The sequence below is a fragment of the Megascapheus bottae genome, chromosome 1 (assembly GCF_031878675.1).
Source record: "Megascapheus bottae isolate mThoBot1 chromosome 1, mThoBot2.hap1, whole genome shotgun sequence".
Taxonomy (NCBI): domain Eukaryota; kingdom Metazoa; phylum Chordata; class Mammalia; order Rodentia; family Geomyidae; genus Megascapheus; species Megascapheus bottae.
This window is the reverse complement of record NC_143509.1, coordinates 43,463,066-43,485,527: the sequence shown is the minus strand read 5'-3', so window position 1 is coordinate 43,485,527 and position 22,462 is coordinate 43,463,066. Positions and strand designations below refer to the sequence as shown.

Below are 22,462 nucleotides of genomic sequence, written 5' to 3'. Positions count from 1 at the left end.
ATGCATGCTAGGCAAACACTCTTACCACTAGGCCAAACTCCTAGCTCCTGGCTTTAAATAAAAAAAAAAAAAAAATCAGTATCTCACTGCAGCCCAGCTAGTCTTTTTTTTCCCAGCTTAAAAACTGATCCTCTGACAAAGGCTTTACTGACAACTTTCCATACAATCAAAAAATTAAAAATTCAGAATACAGCAGGTAATATCTCACACACTAGGAATCCGTGTAACAGAAATCACTCCTCATTGTTGTTGTTAACCAAAAGTGAACTGGTAGTTGTTGGCAGCTCCACCATGGCACAGCGGCTGTTTATACTCTGACATGCCAAAATCTGGACTGGACGTGCAAATAAAACATGAGAGGAATGTCACCAGAAACACAAGTGGAATGTGGCAAAGTAGATCACCATATGTAGAGTTGTCCCTTTGAAAAGCAGATGAAATAGAACCACCTCATTTGTGCAGATACCCAGCTTCTGTGTCCCATCTTCTTGCCAAGCCTTCTGCAGGACAGAATGCCTGTCTGGCCCTGAGGATACAGATCAAGATTTTTGGTTTGGTTTTGTTGTTGTTGCTTGTGGTTTGTTTCATAGTACTGGGGTTTGAACCCAGTGCCCCCACGCTTGCTAGGTAGATGCTCTTACCTCAGTTCTGTTTTTTGCTGGTTATTTTTTGACATAGGTCTTGTTTTCTGCCTGGTTGTAATCCATCTGCTACATTTCCCATTATAGCTAGAGTAACAGGCACCTACCACTCCATTGAGAAAGGGGCTTGGTAATTTTTCTGCTTTGATTGGCCTCAAAACCACAGTCTACTCAATCTTAGCTTCCCGAGTAAGCAAGAATTGCAGGGGTGAGCCACCAGTGTCTGACTTAGAAACCAAATTTTAAATCCTACTAGTAACTGGCTTTTGAGACACTGAAAATGGACCTTGCCATGGTTTTTGTTGTTTGGGTGAGGTTTTTGTAGTGTTTTCTTGCTTGTTTGGCTTGGTTTCTTCAAGCAAGGGAAAGAACCTTCTGATGTTCTGTAGTCGCTTGCTTAAAGATGAATGGCAGGATGCCCTCTTGAGGTCTCTGCATGCCAGGCTTCGAGGCACCTCCCACAGAGCCCACCAAGCCCCTTGCACAGGTGTGTACCTCCTAGCTTACTGGGTACCCTACCCACCCCCGGGGCTGGGAGGGCCCAGGACTGTCCTGCTTTAGCTGGAATGAAGGCTAGGGAAGGGAATGCTGGTCTGAGAATTTCTGTCTAAAGAAGACCCTGCCCTGCCTGGACCCATCACCTGTCATTCACATCCACTGAGGTCTCCTTAAACCCTTCTGTGTGCCTGCAGCAGGGGATCATGGGAGGAGCCTCCACCAAGCCACCCTGAGAGAGACTGGTCCAAGTCCCTGCTCCCTCCCTTCAGCCCATCCATGCTGGACCTAATACTCCATCATTCCACACCTGGTGCTATGCTTAGTTCTCTGCACTTCACCCTATGTGGAGTCCTTACTGCTTTTCATCCCTCTCTGGTCCTCCTGATCCCTCTACCGTGACAGTCAAGGCTCTGGCCCTGGTCACGTTTCGTGAACATCCTGTCAACTGTGATGGCTGCTCATGGTCACGCACCTCCTCTCTGCCTTTTCCACTGCCTCTCATTCCAAACACACTTCCGAAATCCCACCACAGCTACAGTGCCTCTTCCAATAAATGCATGACTGGCACTGAGCTGCAAAAAACAACCTGATTGTGTCCTGTGAGGCAGATAACTGTCGTATTGAAAGGAGTGAAATAATTCAACCAGTTAACAGCAGGACTCTGATTTGATGCTTTAACAGGCTAAGCAGTAACTGCTAACCACATATAGTAGGCCTAATGCTAAATCCAAAAGCTGATTTCTCTTCCCCCTGGCCTACTAGGTGATAAAAATCCCAGATCCATTTTGCCCTGCATCATTTAAAGAAAACAGAACTGCAGGTACAAAGAATTTCTAGTAACCTTATTTTCCTGGATCTTGTGAGACCCAGAAGAAGGCTCAGGTCTTGACGGCTGGAATGGGGAAAGGGTTCTGATTCTGTTCTGTCCATCACATCAGGAGATCTCAAGATGAGTTCAGTCAAGAACTGGACCTCAGCTGGTTCTAACCCACTCTGACCTGGACTTGCACCTGAAACTGGTCGAGAATACAATTCATTTCCAGAAAGGGACAACAGGAAGAAAAAAAAAAAGCCAATGACTCACTTTAGACAAGGACAGTAAAGGCTGGAGACACTTTCATTTCCCTTTTTGGAGCAAGTTTAAAATACGAAGTCAGCAGAAACACTGGCCCTGTTTAAGTAAACTTGAGTCTAAATCCTGCTTTGAGCTGCCTGGGCTCTAGAAATTCCAGTTTATCTGACAGAACGTCCCGATTCTCTCTGTGGAATGCAGGCATTGATGCCAGCCAATGATTGTGCCATCTTGAAACCTTTCCAGGAGTCCTGCAGCTCCCCACAGTTGAGAGGGAAACTCCTGAACCAAAGCTTTTCCTGTCCCCTCCTACTCTCAGACCCTTCTCTTCTGGAACCCACATAGGTCCTTTGTCACAGAGCTCACCTTGAGAAGCTGGCGGCATGGCTCAAATGGTAGAGCACTAGCTAGCTGTGAGGAAAAATGCTGAACAAGAGTGTAAGGCCCTGGGTACAAGTCTTAGTACCAGCAGAATATAAGTAAATAAAATAAGAGTGTAGAGTGTGTGTGTGTGTGTGTGTGTGTGTGTGTGTGTGTGTTTTAAAGAGCCCACCTTGAGCCCAGAGACCAAAAAAAAAAAAGTTTTAATAAATACAAAAATCTCTAATAATGACTCTGCTCAGCTCAGGGGCAGCAGGAATGGTATTGGGGGACCCTTGGTGCTGAGTGAGGATAAATTAAAAATCACAATAAGCCAGTGATACTATGTACAGAATGACAGGATTTGGGCTTCCAGGGCAGAAGCAGAGGGCAGCAGGGCAGAGTTGGAATGGAACTGGCCTTGCTGTGGCTGGGCCACCACACCCCCTTGTGAATTAAGTTCTGCTTCCCAGAGGTAGTGGGAAGGGAGAAGGGGCAGAAGAGAGGAGCCAAAGGCACAGAATATTCCCCCTGGAGGATGCAGGGTCCTCAGGCCACCCCTTCCCCCAGCTCAGGCCCTTCCTCCTGGTCATGAGGCCTGCTGCCTGCTCCCTAGGAGCCTTCTGCTTCTTTCTCCAGCTGTGGAACCGTCCTGGTCTCAAGTCCTGCTGGAATCAGAAGAGAGTGATTGTTGCAGGAGTAGAAACAGAGTGTCATGGAGGGAGGTAATGCCAAGCCCCTCCACTGTAGCTTCACAAAGGCCTGACTTTTCCAAGCAAGGTGGGTTCTACCAGCTGTGTGACCTTCATCTGGATTCTTAAATGCTCTGAGCTTCACACATCTCAGTTGTACAGAAATGAAATTAAATGAGAACCCTGTCAGAGTGGACTAGAAAGACACTGTAGGGCAGACTGCATGGTTCCTGGAGGGAAAGGGCTCCCTCCCTCCAGGCATCCCACAGCCAGCCCAACCACTGACGCACCCTAGCCTCCCTCACTTACGCCGCCTTGGAGTGCAGTGGGAGCAGCATCGGCCCTCCTTCCCTGAGCCGCAGGACAGTGGAAGTGAACAGTCATTGCGCTCACAGTGGGGCACCCCTGCCTGGTGCAGAATAGGGCAGATGGTAAGAGCCCCAGGAATACCTGGGGAGATGGCCCTCAGTCTCTTCAAGAAAGCTTTTTTTTCCTTTTTTTTTCGGGGGTGGGGTGGGTCATGGGGCTTGAACTCAGCCTGGGCCTTGTCCCTGAGCTCTTCAGCTCAAGCCTACCACCCTACCCCTGAGCCAAACCCCACTTCCTGTTTTCTAGAAGTTAACTGGAGATAAGAGGTTCAGGTCCTTATGTGCCTGGACTGGTTTTGAACCTTAATCCTCAGATCTCAACCTGCTGAGTAGCTAGATTTACAGATGTGAGGCACCGTGCCCAGCTCTTCAGGGAAGCTTTATCCATGCTTTATCCACTCTGGAAAGGTCTTCCCACTATGACAATACCCCATCACACACACACCCCATTACTCACAGTCCCTCACTTACCCCACACCTACAGGTGATACAGCTCATCTCCCCAAAGGGGGGCACGGATGGATGCCAGCTCTGGCTGTCTGGGAACCACTGCCCAGCAAAACGGCAGCCCCGGGGCCCATCGGCCTGCATGGGGTCCCCCAGCTGGGGGTGGGCTGCTGACACCACCACTGGGAGGGAAAGTGACCAAGTCAGCCTCTGCCAGCCAAGTGACTGACTTCTCTTTGAATCCTCAGCATCTAGCAGTTTCTGGTACTTAGTGGATGATGGTGGATATAGATAGAGATGGATGGATGGATGGATGGATGATGAGGAGATAGATGGAATGATGTGTGGATGGATTATAAATGGACAATAGGTGGATGGGTGGGCAGTTAGATGGACAGATGATGGTCCGATGAGTAGATAGATGAGTGAACGTATGGAAGGGTGTGTGGGTGATGTGGGAATGGATGGTGGTGGATGGAAGATGTGTGTAGATAAATGAGTAGAGGGATACATGAATGAATGGCTGAATGATTGATGGCTGTATGGGTAGATGGATGAGTGGATTCATTGATAGGAGGCTGTGTATATAGATGAATAGAAATATAAATAAATGGGTGAATAGTAAATGAAGGGATGTGTAATTAGATAAGATGAGTGGGTGGAAGGATGGGTGAGAAGGTGGATGGGTGGCACAGAACTAGATCTACCTCACCCCACTATACATATATACATATTCTTTCCACGTCATTTAGTGCTGGCTCCAGGCTATGCCCACAGTAATGCCTACTCAATGCTGAACTGTTGAAACAGCCCTCTCTCATCCTCATCATGTATGCCTTCACCCAGTATGCCAACCCCAACCCAAAGGGTGAGAGCCCCTTACCTGGACACTGTTTGCAGCAGTCAGTGGGGTTGGTACGGACAGGCTGGGCACAGGACAGCCGAGGACATTGCACCTTCTCACAGTGCACCTCTCCAGTGCCCCCCTGTAGGGAGTGAAGTGAGGGTGTCAGAAAGGAGGGAGGACATGTAAGCTTCCTACTTCCTTCCTCGACTTCCTCCATCTCAGATGAAATATATTTGTGACTTTCAACTCTGAGCTTTGCCTTGCTTTATGTAACTCAAGTCACCTGCAAGGCAGGTGTATCCTGTCTGCTCACAGGAGAGGGGACTCAGAGCAGATCACAAAGTGCTCAGGGTCACATGGAGCCCATGAGATGGCAGAGCAACAATTTGCCACCATACCACATCCTCTCCCCACTCCTATAAGAAAGTAAGCTCCCATATCCCCAATCCCCAGGTCGGTAGGTCGGTCGGTCTGTCTGTCTGTCTGTATGTCTATCTGTCTCTCTCTCTTTTTCCTCCTTCCCATCACCGCCCCTCCTCTCGCTCCAACCTTGAGCCCTTCTCAGCAAGAATGGGCTTTACTCTCCAGGAAGCCCCCTCCCCATCTCTGCAGACCCTGCTGGGTTATGGCACCAAAGAAAATTGGCCGGCCATACCTTGCAGGTGCAGACAGCACACTTAATTAAGCCAAAGGGGGGTACGACGGGGTGCCACCGGGTACCTGCAGCCCGCCAGCTCCGGTCACCATCAAAATAGCAGCCTGGGGGTGGGGGGAACGACAACACCCAGTTGCCATTAGTACCCAGGCTCCTCAGCTGGACCCACAATCAAGGCTTGAGCCTCAGGTCATCCCCACACTAGCCTAAGCCCAGGACTCACTCGTGGGCCAGTAACACTAATGAGGCCTGTCGGGTCTAACTGGGAACATGGGCTCTTTACCCCCCCTCCGCCGCCGCCCCCGGCCCTTGTCCCCCTCCTGGCTTCTCTGGACTCCCACCCCCCCCCCCTCCTAGAGGCACTCTTCCAACTCACCCTCTCCAGGGTCCCGGCTCCTTGGCAGCCCTGGCAGGTCTCTCCCATCTTGTTTCTCTGTGGAGCCAAAGAAATAGAGGCCGATGGTGACCTTGGTGACCCTCGTCCCCACTCCCTCCAGCCCCTCGCCCGCCCTCCTCCACGAGAACTCACGAGGGCACACGGGGCAGCACTGGTTCTGCGCCTGCACTGGGTGCGGGCAGCTGGGCGGGGGACACACCACCGGGTCACATATCACCGTTCGTCTCTGTTGAGTGAGGACAGGGCTTTCACGGGGTGCCAGCCCCGCGCCCCGACCCACTGCGCCCCTCCCGGGTCTCCTACCTGGCAGGTGCAGAGCGAGCAGAGCGGGTCGTAGTTGGGCGCCCAGCGAGCCCCGTGCGGGCGCTGCTGCCCCTCGAAGAAGCACATATTGGGGTCTCGGGGCCGTCCTAGGCCTCCAGGTTTGGCTGGTGCTGGAGCGTCGGGAGCTGGGCCGGCGGGCGACGAGGGGAGCACGGCTGCCAGTGCATGGGGAGCCCCGGGCAGCCGCGCCCGCGCCCCCTCGGCACCAACCGCGGCCAGACGCAGACCCCCCACCTGGCACTGGTTTGCGATGTGCACCTGGGAGGAGAGGCTGAGGCTCCGGTCTCCGCCAGCCCGCGGAGGCCGCCACCACCCTCCTGAGTGCCCGTGCCCAGACGGAAGTTCCCAGCCACCGCGCCCCTCCTAGCCCCACGGGCCCAGATGGCCGGGTGCCCCACGGCCAGCCAGAGTCGGTGACTGGGAGGATTCGGGCACCGTCCCCACTGCCCACAGCCCACCTACCTGCCCTCGGAGCTCCCCGCGGGGGCTGCCCTTGGTGGTGATCAGCAAGGAAGCTGTGCCCTGGGCCAGGTGCCGCAGCAGCTCAGGCTCCAGATCCTTCACCACACCCTGGGCCTGAAGGGAAGCAGGACAAAGGACGGAAACAGAGCCCTTCAGAGGAAAGCCTACTGTCCCCAGTTTGCAGATAAAGAAACTGAGACCCAGGAAGAGGAAACAAGGTCTGGAGGAGAGCAGAGCCCCCTTGGCAGCTCTTTGGTGTGCAACTTGGAAGCCAGGTCTCTCTGCCTTTAAGTCCATGAGAGTCCCCCCTGTTTCAGGGGTCCACCCCTCCACCGCACCCCTCTACAGGCCCAGCATCTTACATAGTATCCTCAGAGGATGCAAAGCTGAGAATGCATAAAATAGCCTGACCCAGATTCTCACCCCAACGGATCTTACTCCCAAGCCTGTGCTGGTTCTGTAACACTAGGCCTGCCTTCACCTCCCAACCACAGGCCCACACAGCCCTTCCAACATAAAAGCAGAGAGTGCTGGTGGCTCACGCCTGTGAGCCACCTAGCTACTCAGATGACAGTCATCAGAGTTCAAAGCCCTAGCAGACAGAAAAATCTGTAAGACCTTTCTTTTCAGCTAACCAACAAAAAGCTGAAAGCAGATGTGTGGCTCAGGTGATAGAATCCAAGCCTTGAGTGGAAAAAAAAAAAAAAAAGCCAAGCAAGAGCATGAGGCCACGAGTTCAAGCCCCATACCACCAAAAAAAAGGGAGAGATGTTCCAAGTTCCCCGTTATCACTTCCTTACCTCTGGGCCATAGAAACCTTTCAGCAGCCGCCGGGGTCCTGGCATCCCAGGAGGCCCAAGGAGGTGAGCTGTGACTGTGCCCTGTTCTGAGCCTCCAAGCCCAGCCAGCAGCACTTCATAGTGTAAGTGGCAGTGTGTATCCAGGGACAGCCAGGCATGCCCTGCTGCCTGGCTCTGCACACGAGGCAGCACAAGAGCTCCAGCCAGGGGCACTGGCAAGGCTAGGTGCAGAGAAAAGGTGACAGATGAGACAATGGTCTTGAGCATCCCTTAAACTCAGCATTCCCCCATCATCCCCAACATAGACCATGAGACAGAGGCATTGTCCATAGGCCCAGGGCCTGGACACAGGGAGGCTTTCCACTCCTTGACCCATGCAACCAGGTACATCAGCCAGCAGGACCTCTCCATCTACCCCATCTTCCCCAACCAGGAGAAGATGGCAGGTCTGACCTCTGGAATCATCCCTCACATGCGTGAGTCACAAGTCAGAGGACACTGAAGGGCAGGCAGACCCTGGGGCACTCACTATCATGACGGGCACTGTGCCCACTATAGGGCAGGGCAGCCACATGTCCCCGCAGCTCTCCTTCCGGAAAGTCCTTGGTACCCACATTCAGGAACAGCTCATTCTGCAGCAACATATGAGCCCCGCGGGCACCTATCCCTGAGCAGACACCCACGGCCTGGGGGACAGCAAAGGATGAGGCACCTTAGCTCTCACACAAGCCCAGATGCTAAGGCTTTTCCAAGTTCTGCCTCCCCCACCTCCACACACACACCCTTCTCCACACCAGTAACACTGGGCTTTGCAGGACCTCTTCTGCTACTTCCTTGTCATATGACAAATTACTTATCCTCTCTGAGTCTTCAATTCCTTAGCTACAAAATGTACACTATGAAGAAAAAAAATATGTACATAAAGCATTCAGTGCAAAACCTGATGCATAAAGGCCCAGGTAGTAGTAGTCATCTGACTATTTTCTTTCTGTTTTTCTTTTTTCTGTTTTGGTTGGTTGTGGGCTTGAACGCCAAGCCTGAGTGCTGTCCCTGAGCGTCTTTGTGCTCAAGACTAGTGCTCTACCACTTAAGCCACTTCTAGTTTTTGAGTGGTTAATTGGAGATAAGAGTCTCACAGGGACTTTTCTGCCTGAGCTGGCTTCGAACCTTGGTCCTCAGACCGCAGTCTCCTGAGTAGCTAGGATTATAGGTGTGAGCCCCCAGTGACTGGCACTCTGACATTTCTTATATGACCTATTGCACTATTCTCCTTAACAACTTCCACTGTCCCGAGCCTGAGGTTCACCAAGTATGTCATAAGAATAAAGGAATCAATGAGTGATTCTGTAAATGATACTTTATTTCCTTGCTCAACCCCCTGGCTTTCCACAGCCCACACATTGGCAGCTCTGACAGATGGACCCGGTGGCCCAGCTCTACTTAGAGCCCTCACCATGTGTCCTCCAGTCTGGAGTCCAGTCATATGGCACAGGACAGTGCGCTCGTCCCTCCTCTGAGGCTTGGTCTCCAGTGTCATAGTTATCACCTCACTGCTGGTACCTACAACTTGTATCTGCACAGCAAGTTGGAGAAGGGCAAATTGGAGTGGCAACCAAGGTGTGGGGTCTGAATTACTACACATCAAGGTCCTGACCTGTAGCCCTTCCTACCTCCCACAGTCTTGACTCTTACCTGGTAAATCAGGGAGCCATTTCCTAACAGCTCGAGGCTGGCAGAACCAGCTGCCCCCGTCTGGACTGGGATTAGGGCATCAGCCCCACAAAGGACACTTTGCAGGACTGCAGGAGGCAAGACAGGTGGTGGCATGATCGCCCAGTACCCTTAGCCCCCAGGATCTCTCTGTGTCTCTCTGTCTCTGTCTCTCTGCCTCTCTCTGTCTCTTGTCTGTCTCTTGTCTCTGTCTGTCTCTCTGTCTCTCTCTCTCTCCCCCACCCTTGCCTCATCCTTCCAGTTGTGTGTACCCAAGGTGCCAGGCCAGGCCCCACCCTGCCTCACCATCACAGCTCTGCCTGGCAGCCATGTGTCCACTGATGCGCAGTTCTGGCCCACCTGCCCTTTCCAGGGCCATCTGCAGCTCCCCCAGTACCAGCCAGTCCATCTCCTGGACTGTCAAGTTGGGCAGCACTTCAGCAAAGCCTGGATCCTGAGGACAGAACAGGGGGTGGTAGGCAACAGCAAGATGCCAGAGCAGGTAGCAAGAGCCAGACTCTCCCTCACCTGGGCTGAGACATTGGCCTGGAGCTCTCGAAGTAGCTGCTCCTGGTGTAGAATCTGGAGCTTCACAGGAACCTGGGCTAGTGCTGGAACAGCCACAGGTATGGGTGTCTAAAAAACAGGCACCCTCCCTGCCCTCTCATGGGCTCCCCCCACCACTTACCCCCATTCTTGGGTTCCAGCAGCCCCCGGAAAAGTAGTAAAAAATGCAAGGAATCCTCTGTGTCACTGAGGGTGAGTAAGGCAATGCCCCCTATACCCTGCTTCTGTGAGTCTTCCAGAGTCAGAATGGCGCTGAATGTCTCTGGGGAAAGGAGAATCATGAGAAAATCCATCTGAACACCCTCTCCTGGACCCAACCCATTCCCAGGAAAAAGAAAACTCAGATCTTCATGTCTGGTTGTCTCCCTTACCTGCAGCCAAGGCTCGGTGACGGATGAGAGGACCCCAGACCTCCCCTGAAGGGTGAGTGGGTGTCACTAGTGCCACATGTAGCTGTTCTGCCCTAAGTAGCCGCAGAGACAATCTAGGCACAGCCCGCCATACCCCACAGACCTGGAGTACAGAAAAAGGAAAATCCACAATCAGACAGCATAAAGGAGGGGCCAGCTAAGAGGCCTAGAACTGATGAGAAGGGAATATAGAAAAGAAATTTCAAGCCCTCTTAAAAGACCCAGGAACCAGATGTTTAGGTTCAAATCCTAGCTATTAGCTAGGATTTTTACCATCTATTAGCTGTGTGATCTTAAACAAATCACATTCTGTCCTGAGTCTCAGTTTCCTCCTCTATAAAATGGGCATCATAAACGACAAGGCCGTCCTCTCACTGGGCTGCTTTGAAGACCCAAAACAGGCCACACTGGGCATGCTCTCCTTCCGGTGCCCAGGCTTAATAGGCGCTCATAAGTGTCATCTCACCAGGCCATCTTGGGTGGGGACTGCAGGGTGTTCAAACAGGACACTGCCGGTGGAGTCTGAGAATCGGACCCTGCTGGGGCGGGCCAGGCTGTGAATGACAAATCTGGTGAGACTGGATCCAGGACCCCGGCTGCGAAGCAACCAGCTCCCACTTCCAGTTTCCCTTCCCCCTTTCCTCACCGCTGGTAGGAGATGGAGAAGCGCAGACTGGAGCGAAGCAGCGAGACTCGGGCACGTGCCACAGCCTGCGACCTCGGCCCTGTCAGCAGCGCCACGAAGTCTGCCAGGAGAGGAAGAGGACCTGAACTCCATCGACCCGCTGCCGACGGGCCCGCCCCGACCACGAGGCGACCCGCGCCCGCCTACCCGAGTGGCCGTCCGCGCGCGCCCGGTCCTCCTCCGCCCCCGGCTCCCCGCGGTCGCTATAGCTGCGGTGCTCCGGGTCCCTCGGATACTCGAAGGTCAGGCCCGGCGTCTGCTGCCTCGGATTGCTGCGCTCTGTGCCAGGGGTAAGAGGCACTGACTTCAGCTGACCACCGGGAGGGCCAGCTTCCTCGCCAATCCAAGCGGCCCCGGACCGATTCGCGCCGCCCGCCCCCCCCGCCCCCCGCCTCGACCCTCCCCCGGCCCCTCGCCGCAGAGCGGGTCTCACCCTGGGGGCAGGTCTGGCAGCAGTGTCCCGGCAGCTGGAATGGCTGCCCGCAGGTCAGGGCTGGGCACTCGGGTTTGATGTTCTTGCAGCTGACCCTGCCAGGGCCCCTCCCACGGCGACCCCACTGAGGCTGATCGCAGAGCACAAGCAAAAATCAAGCGCGTGCCAGACGGCAAACGGTCAGACCCCGGGGTGGGGGTGAAGGAGGCAGAGGCTAAGCGCCAGGGTCCGGTCGTCTGCCGGTGTCAGACAGCTCTGCCATGTAAGAGCTGCAAGGCCCTGGACACGTTAGCCTCTCTGCTCCTTGGGGGTCCCTGTCTGAACCAGCGGGTCACCTGTGAGTGGTGGCGGGAGTTAGCGAGAGACGACGGAGGGCAGCCGCCGGCCCGCGCTCGGCCCACAGCGGGCGGTCGCGAGCTGTCAACACCTGACACTTGAAAAGGGGGCTCGCTCCCCGGCCTCCGCCGCAAAACCATCCCAAGCGTCTCTCTCCCCGGCAGATCTCAGGACCCCGGCGCTCCCTCTCCGCGGCCGCGGGCTCCACTCACCGCCTCGCAGGCGCACAGCACGCAGCGCATCACCCCGAAAGGCTCCCCCAGGTCGGGGTGCCACGTCTCGTCCAAGGCATAGACCTTCCCGCCGAAGGAGCAGCCTGCGGGGACGGGCTTGGCTGGCTGCCGCTGTCCCGCTCGTGCGGTCTGCCGGCCCTGGCGCTGCCACCGGGCCCCGGGGCCCCCCGGCCCCGCGCACCCCTCCAGCCCGTGCGCGACGCCCAGCCACCTGCGCCCGGGGCCCCCTCTGGCGGGCGCAGACTTGCCGAGAGCCGGACTCCCCGCCCGCGCGCCCCCTCGCAAGGCGCCCACCTACCTGCCGATCCCCGAACCGGCAGCGGCTCCTTTTCGGAACGGATGGGCAGCGCGGGGGGCTCGGGGCCGGCGCCGCGGGCCGCCCGGGCGCCGAGCAGCAGCAGCCCAAGGACCAGCAGCGGGGCCGGCGGGGCCGGGAGGCTCGGCATGACGCGAGCGGGACAGCTGGGGAGGCGGGCGGGGAGGGGGAGGCGCGGAGGAGGGAGGCGGGCCGGGCCGGGGGCGGTCCAGCGGGAGGGGGCCGGGGCGGGGGCCGGGGCCGGGGCTGTGTGGCCAGGGGCTCGTCGGGCGGCCGCGGAGTCGGCGCCGGGCCGGGCCGGGCGGGGCGGAGGAGCGACCGGGAGGAGCGCGCGGGCGGGCGGGCGCTGACCCGGGCCGTACGCCGCTCTCGTGCCTCGGGCGCCGGCGCCGGCTCGTTTTATGCCCCTCGCCCGACGCCCCGGCCGGGGGCCTCCTCCTCAGCAAACGGGGCGGCGGCGGCGGCTCCGTGAGGGGCCGGGCTGAGCCCGGGGGGTCCGGCCCAGCCGCAGCGGCCCGGATCGCGAATGGGGGGAGGGGAGGGAGGGGCTGGGACCGGGCAGGGGAGGAGGGAGGGGCCGGAGGGGCAGGGGGAGGGGAGGGGAGGCGGGCCTGGAGCCCCCCTCTGCCCGCGGCCACCGGGCAGCGGGACCAAAAGGTGCGCGTCTGGGCCCAGGCCAGGGAGAAGCAGAGCTGGGCCCTAGGCCTGGACCAGTCACTGGGCAAACACCGCTGGAAGGATGAAGATGGCTTTAGGATGACGACCGCTCTCCCCTTGACTCTGGGCCTCATAGCACCCCTTTTCCTTCTGTGTCTCCCTCTCTCCTCCCAGGTCTTTCGCATTCTAGTACTCTCCGGGTCAAGGACCTAGCCAGAAACAGGCCGTGTACCCCCTTCTGTGGAGTGACAGCGGGTCCCTCTCCACTGTAATCTGTCCTCAAGCCTATCCAACCATCACTCCCTTGGGTTCCCACCCTTTTCCTTCATCCAAGGGACCCACTTCCTCTCCAGCACATCCTCAACCTCCTTTGTCTTGGCTTTCTGGTAGAGCCTCTCTGTCCCCTCCCACCTCCCCCCCCCCCCAACCATCCTCCCAGCTATCCCAGCACCCTCCTTTCCTAATCTTGGGAGGCATCTCTTCTGAGTGAACTGGAGAATTCCGGGATCTAGGCCATACTCCTTAACAGACAGCCCATCCTTGCAAGCAGGCACAGGAGAGTGCCTAAGGAAGAACAAGGGGAGGAGGAGGGGACAAGGTCAGTCCAAGAGGCCCAAGGACAGACTGTGGGGAGACTGGGACCAAGGGGAAAGCAAAGGAGCTAGAGCCAGGGCCAAAGGAAGAGGGGGGCCGGCACAGAGGTATTTGCGGGGGAGGCTCAGCAGCTGTCTTTACAAAGACAGGGACACATGGGCCTGGTTATTGCTCTTGTCACAAAGAGGAGAGTGGTAAGAATGGAAGAGGGCAGAAGACAGGGTAAGCAAAGGAAGGTGCTGGCACAGGAGGGAAGGCTCAACTGTCCAGGGCTCTGGGCCCTAGCAGAAGAGCTCAGGTTAACTCAGCACACAGCCTACATCATCCAACCTCCTCAAACTATCTGCACCCTTTCCCTATAACCAGATCCCTAACAAGATCTTTCGCTAACACTGGCAATACCAGATTTCTACTTGGAAGAGGGAAATGACAGAAAAGGGGGTCCCTGAGTACCAGAAAATAAAAGAGTCTTGTTGGATTTCTGCAACAGGTGTGGTGTCCAGAGGAAAAAAAGTTGAATAGCCAAGAACTGAAAAAGCACACCACAACCTCTGTGTTTCTTCCCCAGGACAAACATGCCTTGCTAGATTCCCCCTCTGATTCTCTCCCTCTGTCCTATAGCTAGGTCCCAGGTTCCCATCTCCTAGGAAAACAGATCCCTATGTAAATCCTCTCCGTGGTATGTGTGGGTGGAGGATCAAGGCTCTGCTAGTGGACCATGGTCCAGGCAGGGGCTCCAGGTCCAGCACTGGTAGGAAAAATCGTCACTTCCGGGGGCCTTCGCCAGTGTCCAGTGGCTCTCTGCACTCTGATTGGGCAAAAGTGGCCTGGGCAGGCGTGTGATCCCACTGCAGTGGAGGGGCTGTGCCCCAACGCATGTCTTCCTACTCATCTGTCCCCCAGAGTGCTGTCTGCTGTGCACTTGGGTGCTGGAGCCCTTCTCCACCCGGTGAGTGGCAAGCAGGGTCTGGGGTTAATTGAGGGTAGGGTATGAAGGACAGGAAAGAATTAGGCTCTCTGTTGGGGGAGGGGCGGGAAAACTGGAACCTACAGACACTGACCTTTGTCGAGAAGAGTGGAGCCTTCCCAGAATGGGAGGAGCAGGACAGAGCAGGGGTAGGGGGTTGGGTGCTGGTTTCTGAGCTACTGATCACAGACTTGGTGGAATACAGGCACAGTTCTGGCTGGGAAAAAATAAGAAAGCAGATGTGTATAAAGAGTTCAAGAGCTCAGTATCAAGACGAACATAGTCCTAATCTCTATTCTCACCTGGTCATCCCTTGCTAGTTTAAGGTTCTGAATCTTGGGTCTGGGGAAGCTGGGTCAGGCAAGCTAGCACACAAGGAGAGGGTGGTGGGAGGAGGGCCTCATGTATGTTGACAGACCTACAGGAAATCCCAATATTGAATCAGGTGCAGACCTCTTTGCACAACTTGTGAAAGGAGGAGGAAACCGTGTGGGGGGTCCTGGGAAGGAACCGGAAGGGATCTGCACAGGGGGCAGGGAAGCAGGTGCAGCGATGAGGTAGTTATGTTGGTGGGTGTCTGAAGTGAAGCAAACTTTGGAAAGTGGGCATCACTTCGCACAGCAGGTGCCCAATCCTGGGCCATTTGTCTCAGGAAGGAAGTCCTAGGACAGTTAGCCCATCTTTTTGACTTAGATTAGAGATCATCTCAGAGCATGAAGTACAAAGACAAACTCCAGGAGGCTTTATGTGTTGGGTAAATAGGGAACAAATGAGAAGCTGGTGTCTGTCACACTAAATGTTAATCCCTGTTCCTCTGGTGGTCCCATTTATATCATTGCCCAACTCTCCTCCTCCACTCCACTCCCCAACATTGAAGCTACGCCTCAATACTCTATGCTCAATACTCTGTTACTTCCTCATACTGGTCCCATATCCCATTTTCCAACCTCCTCTTCAGGCTTGCACCACATAGTGCTTCATTTCCCTATCCTCATCCCAGATTTTCTCCCACCTCACAATCAAAGCTGCTCAGAATTTGGGACCAATGAAGATGTGTATGCACACTTATCCTATTCAGCTCCTCTCAGAAGGGTGGAGGGAGTGTGAGAGTCACTAAAGAGCCCTAACAAAAAGGATACACCATATGTCATAGTCCTGCAGAAACGTGGGGGCAGTCAGAGCTTCAGTAGCTCTGGGTTGGTCAGCAGCTCAAGGCCTGTTAGCCTCTGATCTCCTTCTGCGACTTTATCTTGAAGAATGGAATGGAATGTTCACTCTTCCTGTCAATTTCAGGATAGACTCCAGAGCCTCTTCCTTGGCCCACCTGTGCTCTACCCCACTCTGCCCAGAAGCCCAAGGCCCAAGCCGCCTCCATGGCCCCAGGAAGGATTCAGGGGAGAGGCCCCACACAGGGAGCCAGCCACTCCAGTCAAAATCCCGGCCAGAATGGAGCTGACTGGTAATAAAACACTTGAGGGACTAGGGCCAAATGAGAATGTGGTAGTGGGGAAGAGAAAGGAGGCATGTGGTTGCGGGGGGAGGACGGGGAGACTACAACCACAATCTCCCAGGAATACAGGGTCTGTCTGAACAGCAGATGCCCCTGTCCATTCCAGTGGGAATTCCTGGATCATCACCTGATGATGATTTCTTCTTTGTCCACCCCTGTCAACCTCATCTGTTCTCACCTAAGAATTGCTCCTCGTGGTCATGCTTCTCCTTACTGCAAGACTAACTCTCTCCAGCCCAGCTCCTCCTGCCTGTGATCCCCGACTTCTAAATAAACTGCTTCGTGACTCCTACGTCCTTCACAGCAAACTGGTGAGATTTCCCAAACACTGCCCCTGGCAATCCACCTAACTGGTAAGGGACCCTCACTCATCGCTTACTCTTACTCTCCAACCAATGAGTATTCTTCAGTATGTCTCCTAATCACAACTCCCCTCCACCCCACCCCGGGCAAGATTTATGATTTGCACTAAGTTTCTCTTTTAGAAGCTCTAGTCTGAATATAATGTTCCCAGAAGACTGTCCCAGTCACCATCACCTGCCCAAATTGGCCCAGATATTGCATGGCTGGGGTTCAAGTTACTCAGGTTCAAAGTCTGTACTTTAAATGTTAGAAGCTACCAGTTCCTTTCTATTTCAGTTCCTTTCTTCCCCTACCCAACTTTCTCAACAGAACCAGTGCCCAGACGTCAATCCCTTGTCCACACCTGTCCTATTGCCTGCTGTAGACTTTAGCCTGGGAGAATGGAAAACCCAGATGGTAAGAAAGCCATCCTATCTGGGCACCGGTGGCTCATACTTATTATCCTTGCTACTCAGAAGGCTGAGATCTGAGAATCACAGTAAGAGGCCAGTTCAGGTAAACAAATCCATGAGACTCTAATGTCCAATTAATCAGCAAAAAGCCAAGAGCAGAGGTGTAACTGAAGTGGTAGATCAAAAAGGCCCACCAAGGAAGGAAGTAACATTGTAGCTCAAGTGGTAGAGCTCTAGCTTTTAGCAAAAGAGCTCAGGGACAGCGCCCAGGCCCTTAGTTCAAGCCCCACGAATGACAAAAAAAGTCCCAGCAAATGTGTGTGGCTCCAGTGTATATGCACATGTGTGCACGCACACATACACATACATGCACACACAAAATACCTCAGTAGAGCAAGCACTTGCCTAACATACTCAAAAGGACTTGAGTGTGATTTCTAGCACCACAATAATAATAAAAAAGGAAGAAGAAGAGGGAAAGGGAGAGGGAGAGTGCTCACCGCTGTGGTGTCATCAGGTCCAAATGCTTCCCATAAGTCTGTCAAAATTCTTTAACTCCCTAAACATACCTTACCTTCACTTGGCTCTGCTGACCCAATCGATAATGACATTTTATGGACAAAACGATAGATTTCAGGTTCAGTATTTCAAATAAATTCTACGCTAAAACCATAAAAGCTGTGGGTAACTTCTGATCTGCTCTCCACATGATCCAAATCTAGGAAATACTACTAAAATAACAAAGGCCAGGAGCCGGGAATTTGGCCTAGTGGTAGAGTGCTCGCCTAGCATGCCCGAAGACCAGGGTTCCATTCCTTGGTACTACATACATAGAAAAGCTAGAAATGGTGCTGTGGCTCAAGTGGTAGAGCACCAGCCTTGAGAAAGCCCAAAGACAGTGCTCAGGCCCTGAGTCCAAGCCCCCCAGGACTGACACACAAAAAAAAAGAATAAATAAAATAAAACAACAAAGGCCAGAATCAAGATTCAAATAACTACTAGTCATTGTGTCACATCCCAGAACTAGAGAAGCTAAAGCAGGAGATAGCAAGTTCAAGGCCAGCCTGGGGTACATTGCAAGTTCAAGGCCAACTGAGTTACAGTGCCCCAAGTGTGTATATACATACATAATATATCAAGGGCTGGGGATGTAGCTCTGTGATAAAGTAGTTGTGAGGCTCATGGCTTCCATCCCAGCACCATATGAAAGGCGAAATTAAGATATAGATAGGTATAGATAATTCTACATGTATAATTCCTGTTCAAGCTTTTAAGCTATGGCACATTGATTCCCTCATTTAAACTTCTAGCTCTACTTCATACCAAAAAAAATATTCAAGAATATTAAATAGACCCCCCCCTCCCGCTTTTTTTTTTTTGCCAGTCCTGGGACTTTAACTCAGCACCTGGGCACTGTCCCTGAGCCTCTCTGTGCTCAAGGATAGCACTCTACCGCTTGAGTCACAGCGCTACTTTCAGCTTCTTTCTAGTTATGTGATACTGAGGAACTGAACCCAGGGTTTCATGCATGCTAGGCAAGCACTCTATCACTAAGCCACATTCCCAGCCCTGTAACATAATTGAAGCAGTTTTTTTGTTTTGTTTTGTTTTTGCCATCCTCGGGACTGAACTCAGGGCCTTGGACTTTGCTCAAGGCTAGAGCTCTACCACTTAAACCACAGCACCACTCCTAGCTTTTCTATGTATGTGGTACCGAGGAATCAAACCCAGGCTTTATGCATGCTAGGCAAGCACTCTTAACACTACGCCAAACTCCCAGCCGCTGAAGCAGCTACTTTTATTCATTTTCTTCTCCCATTTCTTTCTCTCTCCCTGAGAGTGCTAAGGATAGAACTCAAGGTGTTACACATGTCAGACAAATACTGTACTACTGAGCTACACCCCCTGTCCTAAACAAACTACTTTTTTTTTTTTTTGTCAGTCCTAGGCTTGAGCTCAGGGCCTGAGCACTGTCCTTGGACTTTCTCAAGGCTACAGCTCTACCACTTGAGCCTCAGCACCACTTCTGGCTTTTTTCTATGTACATGGAACCAAGGAATCGAACCCAGGTCTTTGTGCATGCTAGGCAAGCACTCTACCACTAAGCCAAACTCCCAGCCCAAGAAACTACTTTTAAATCTAGTAATTCTAAGCTACTTTGACTGCTTTGGATGTTTGGCATCCACATTATAGAAACATACCAATAGAACTCTATAAGTTTTAGCCTGACAGCTAGGAATGTAGCTCCATGGTAGAGTGCTTGGCTAGCATGCATGAAGCCCTGGGTTTGATTCCAGAAAAGGCCAGAAGTGGCCCTATGGCTCAAGTGGTACAGCACTAGCCTTGAACAAAAGAAGCTCAGGGACAGTGCCCAGGCCCCGAGTTCAAGCCCCAGGACTGGGAAAAGAAATGACTTGAATACTGGACATCTCTCATGCCTCTCGAGACATATGCTAATTTATCAGGAGGAACCACATTCAACTAACATGTTCAGAAGCAAGCAACATGAACAGTAAGAGGCTAGAAAATAAGTTGTAGAAAGAATGGTTGAGAAAAAAAAGCCACAAACCTGTCTGGTTGGCTTGGAGAAAAGAAGTAGCCAAGAAGTACTTTCCCTTGGGACCCAGAAAAACCTACTAGAAGGAAGCATTCTCCCACTTCCCTGAGATCCCTGTAGTCCATTTCTTTCTTCAAGTCTGCTGGGGACCCTGGCTCAGGGGAGAAAGGCAGTTCCTATGAATTGCTTTTATTTTTAGCCTTTACTTTTTTCTCCAGTCGTGGGATTTGAACTCTTGGCCTGGGTGCTGTGTCTGAATTTTTCAGCTCAAGGCTACCCCCTACCCCTTGAGCCACTGTGCCACTTCCAGCTTTCTGGTGTTTAAGTGGAGATAAAGAGTTTCATGAACTTTTTAGTGCCCAGGCTGGCTTTGAACCTTGATCCTCTGATCTCAGCCTCCTGAGTAGCTAGGATTACAGGTGTGAGCCACTATGCCCGGCTTAGCCTTTCCATTTGAGTCCCTTCCTTCACTTTTATGATCATTATGGTAGTTTTGTCTTTATATTTAACTTGAACTACTGCAGTACTAAGATTTTGTAGCACTAAAACCTAGAGCTATACAAACTATAATAGTCCAGAACACTGACTGAGAGTCAGTGTGACACCAGGCTGGGTTGGCTCACACTGGAGTTACTGAAGCAGGCCTGATGACCAATTGTCGGAAGACTGTGAAAGAATTCCTGTGCTGGGTGGGACCGTGGTCCTGTCCAATTCTCAGCTCCTATGATTCATCCTGCTGGCTACTCCTGAGGGCACCCCACCCACTATTAGCACACCCTTTGAAGCAGTCCCATTCTCTCTTCATCCATCTCTTTCCCAGGAGCAGACCAAGGCACAGGACATTCTGGGAGCAGTGACCCTTCTGCTGGAGGGAGTGATGGCAGCACGTGGCCAACTTGGTCCCACTTGCCTCTCATCTCTTCTGGGACAGCTTGCTGGGCAGGTCCGCCTCCTCCTTGGGGCCCTGCAAGGTCTTCTTGGGACCCAGGTAAGGCCTCAGTTAAGGATCTAGAGAAACTAAACCTCTGACTCAGTCTCTAAAGACTTGAAGGAAGAAAAGAGACCCCTGGGATGCCCTTGGGGTACACAAGCTGCCCTAGAAAGAGTGCTCCATCCCAGCCCTAACTGCCTGGCTGCTGAAACCATTTGTGTGTAGTCAAGGAAGGGCTGATGTGTGGGCCTGCTCTCTGGCCTCAGGCCCATCCTCTGCCCACAGCTTCCTCCACAGGGCAGGACCACAGCTCACAAGGATCCCAATGCCATCTTCCTGAGCTTCCAACAACTGCTCCGAGGCAAGGTGCGTTTCCTGCTGCTGGTAGGAGGGCCCACTCTCTGCGTGAGGCGGGCCCTACCTGCCCCAACTGTCCTGAACAGTACCTCTCCTCCCCGCACACTCAGCAAGCTCCCAAACAGGACTTTTGGATTGCTGGAGATGAACATCAGTGTCTCTGCCAGAACTACAGGCTCCGGACTTCTAAACAGGCTGCAAGGATTCAGAGCCAAGATTCCTGGTCTTCTGAACCAAACCTCCAGGTCCCCAGACCAAATCCCAAACAGGACACATGGACCTTTGAACGGAACTCATGGACCCTATCCTGGAGCCTCATCCAGGACTGTAGAAGCACTAGACCATCCATCAGGAGCTTCGGACACAGAATCCCTATCCCCCAACCTCCAGACTGAATATCCTACTTTCCCAACACACCCTCCTGCTGGACAGTATACGCTCTTCTCTCCTTCACCCACACCAGCCTCACCCCAGCTGCACCCTGTGTTTCCTTACCCTTCTGCCATCATAGCCAGCTCTCCCAGCACTCTCCCAGTGTCAACCCACCCTCACTCCCAGAATCTGTCACAGGAAGGCTAAGTCGTCTGGGACTGCCAGCATCAGCAATGTCTCTCATGTTTCTTTCTCTGAGAGACAACTGCTGCTACCCCAGACATCCTGCTTTCACTTGAAACCCAAAGCCTTGAAAGGAAACATAAGACAGAAAAGGGGATTGTTTTTCACTGTACATCATAAAACTTCAGAAGCTTTTTAAAAAAAATATCTCCAATATTTATCAGAGTAGCTAGTTATCTTTGGTCTATTTTTTTTTTAATTATTTATTTTTTTTGTGGGTCGTGGGGTCTGAACTCTGCCTGGGTGCTGTCCCTGAGCTCTTCAGTTCAAGGCTACCACCCTACCCTTGAGCCAGGCCCCTCTTCACGTTTTTGTTTTTGTTTTTTTTTCTAGAGGTTAATTGGAGATGAGTCTCAGTTTCTTTTGTGCCTGGGTTGGCTTTGAACCTTGATTCTCAGATCTCAGCCTCCTGAGTAGCTAGGATTACAGGTGTGAGCCACGTGCCTCACACTTTGGTCTATTCTCTGTATAAATTTGCAGATCATTAATTTTCTAAATGTTCTTATTCAGCAAAGTCCTAGCCTGGCCTTTAAATAGAGGAAGGGTTATTTGCTTCACTTCAAGTTTAACACCTTTCACTGTTTCCATTCTGGTTGCCATCGTTCTCTAAGAATATGCTTGGTACTCTAGTCTAAAGAGATCCTTATTCTTGATAAATAAGCAACAAGTGTCTCTTTAAAAGGCTTTTCCTAGAACTAGTTGTATGGGTGCATGCCAGTAATCTCCAGCCTCAGAAGGTTAAGAAAGGAGGATTGTGAGGTTGAAGCCTAGGCTACATAGCAAAACCCTAGAAAGAAGAAAAACCCCATACAATAGGCAAACTTGAGCCTGTAAAAGAATGAGAGTGGGGGACTAGCAATATGGTTTAGTGGTGGAGTGCTTGCTTAGCATGCATGGGAAGCCCTCACACCACATACACAGAAAAAGGCAGAGGTGGTGCTGTGGCTCAAGTGGTAGAGTGCTAGTCTTGAGCAAAAGAAGCTCAGGGACAGTGCCTAGGCTCTGAGTTCAAACCCCAGGACTGGCAGAGAGAGAGAGAGAGAGAGAGAGAGAGAGAGAGAGAGAGAGAGAGAGAGAGAGAGAGAGAGAGAGGTCAAGCCCTTATGGCTGAAAGTGGTAGAGCACTGGTCTTGAGCTGAAGAGCTCAGAGACAGCTCTTAAGCCAAGAGTTCAAGCCCCAACGCTCGCACGTACACGCGCGTGCGCGCGCACACACACACACATACACAGAATGAGAGTACCCAAAGCAAATTAGAAAGCCAGAAA

The 22,462-nt window shown here is 52.8% G+C and overlaps 2 protein-coding genes across 10 annotated transcripts; one reads left to right on the top strand and one right to left on the bottom strand.

The window, feature by feature from the left end:
• Positions 1 to 2,712: 2,712 nt before the first annotated feature.
• Chrd (chordin) lies at positions 2,713 to 12,383 on the bottom strand. 5 transcript variants are annotated; one of them, XM_090343167.1, is made up of 23 exons: positions 12,236 to 12,383; positions 11,917 to 12,020; positions 11,369 to 11,498; positions 11,083 to 11,214; positions 10,897 to 10,996; positions 10,717 to 10,804; positions 10,212 to 10,353; positions 9,962 to 10,102; positions 9,802 to 9,884; positions 9,580 to 9,727; positions 9,256 to 9,362; positions 9,017 to 9,136; positions 8,093 to 8,249; positions 7,564 to 7,784; positions 6,764 to 6,877; positions 6,281 to 6,559; positions 6,110 to 6,203; positions 5,957 to 6,013; positions 5,581 to 5,684; positions 4,962 to 5,064; positions 4,103 to 4,260; positions 3,573 to 3,672; positions 2,713 to 3,239 (listed from the first exon to the last, which is right to left on the bottom strand). In XM_090343167.1, the coding sequence occupies exons 1-23, from the start codon at positions 12,381 to 12,383 to the stop codon at positions 3,184 to 3,186; spliced, it is 2,886 nt and encodes a 961-aa protein (XP_090199293.1). In that variant the 3' UTR covers positions 2,713 to 3,183. The 5 variants fall into 5 exon arrangements, with proteins under 5 accessions (XP_090199293.1, XP_090199295.1, XP_090199312.1 ...); XM_090343169.1 differs by having other exon boundaries at positions 2,713 to 3,236; XM_090343186.1 differs by having other exon boundaries at positions 2,713 to 3,236; positions 11,917 to 12,066; positions 12,240 to 12,383.
• Positions 12,384 to 12,875: 492 nt separating this feature from the next.
• Positions 12,876 to 21,783, top strand: Thpo (thrombopoietin). Of its 5 annotated transcripts, XM_090343156.1 has the most exons (7): positions 12,876 to 14,453; positions 15,765 to 15,930; positions 16,165 to 16,292; positions 16,654 to 16,740; positions 20,114 to 20,281; positions 20,510 to 20,590; positions 20,692 to 21,058. In XM_090343156.1, the coding sequence occupies exons 1-7, from the start codon at positions 14,223 to 14,225 to the stop codon at positions 20,974 to 20,976; spliced, it is 1,146 nt and encodes a 381-aa protein (XP_090199282.1). In that variant the 5' UTR covers positions 12,876 to 14,222; the 3' UTR covers positions 20,977 to 21,058. The 5 variants fall into 5 exon arrangements, with proteins under 5 accessions (XP_090199282.1, XP_090199271.1, XP_090199266.1 ...); XM_090343145.1 differs by having other exon boundaries at positions 20,522 to 21,783; XM_090343140.1 differs by having other exon boundaries at positions 20,510 to 21,783.
• The last annotated feature ends 679 nt before the right edge of the window (positions 21,784 to 22,462 follow it).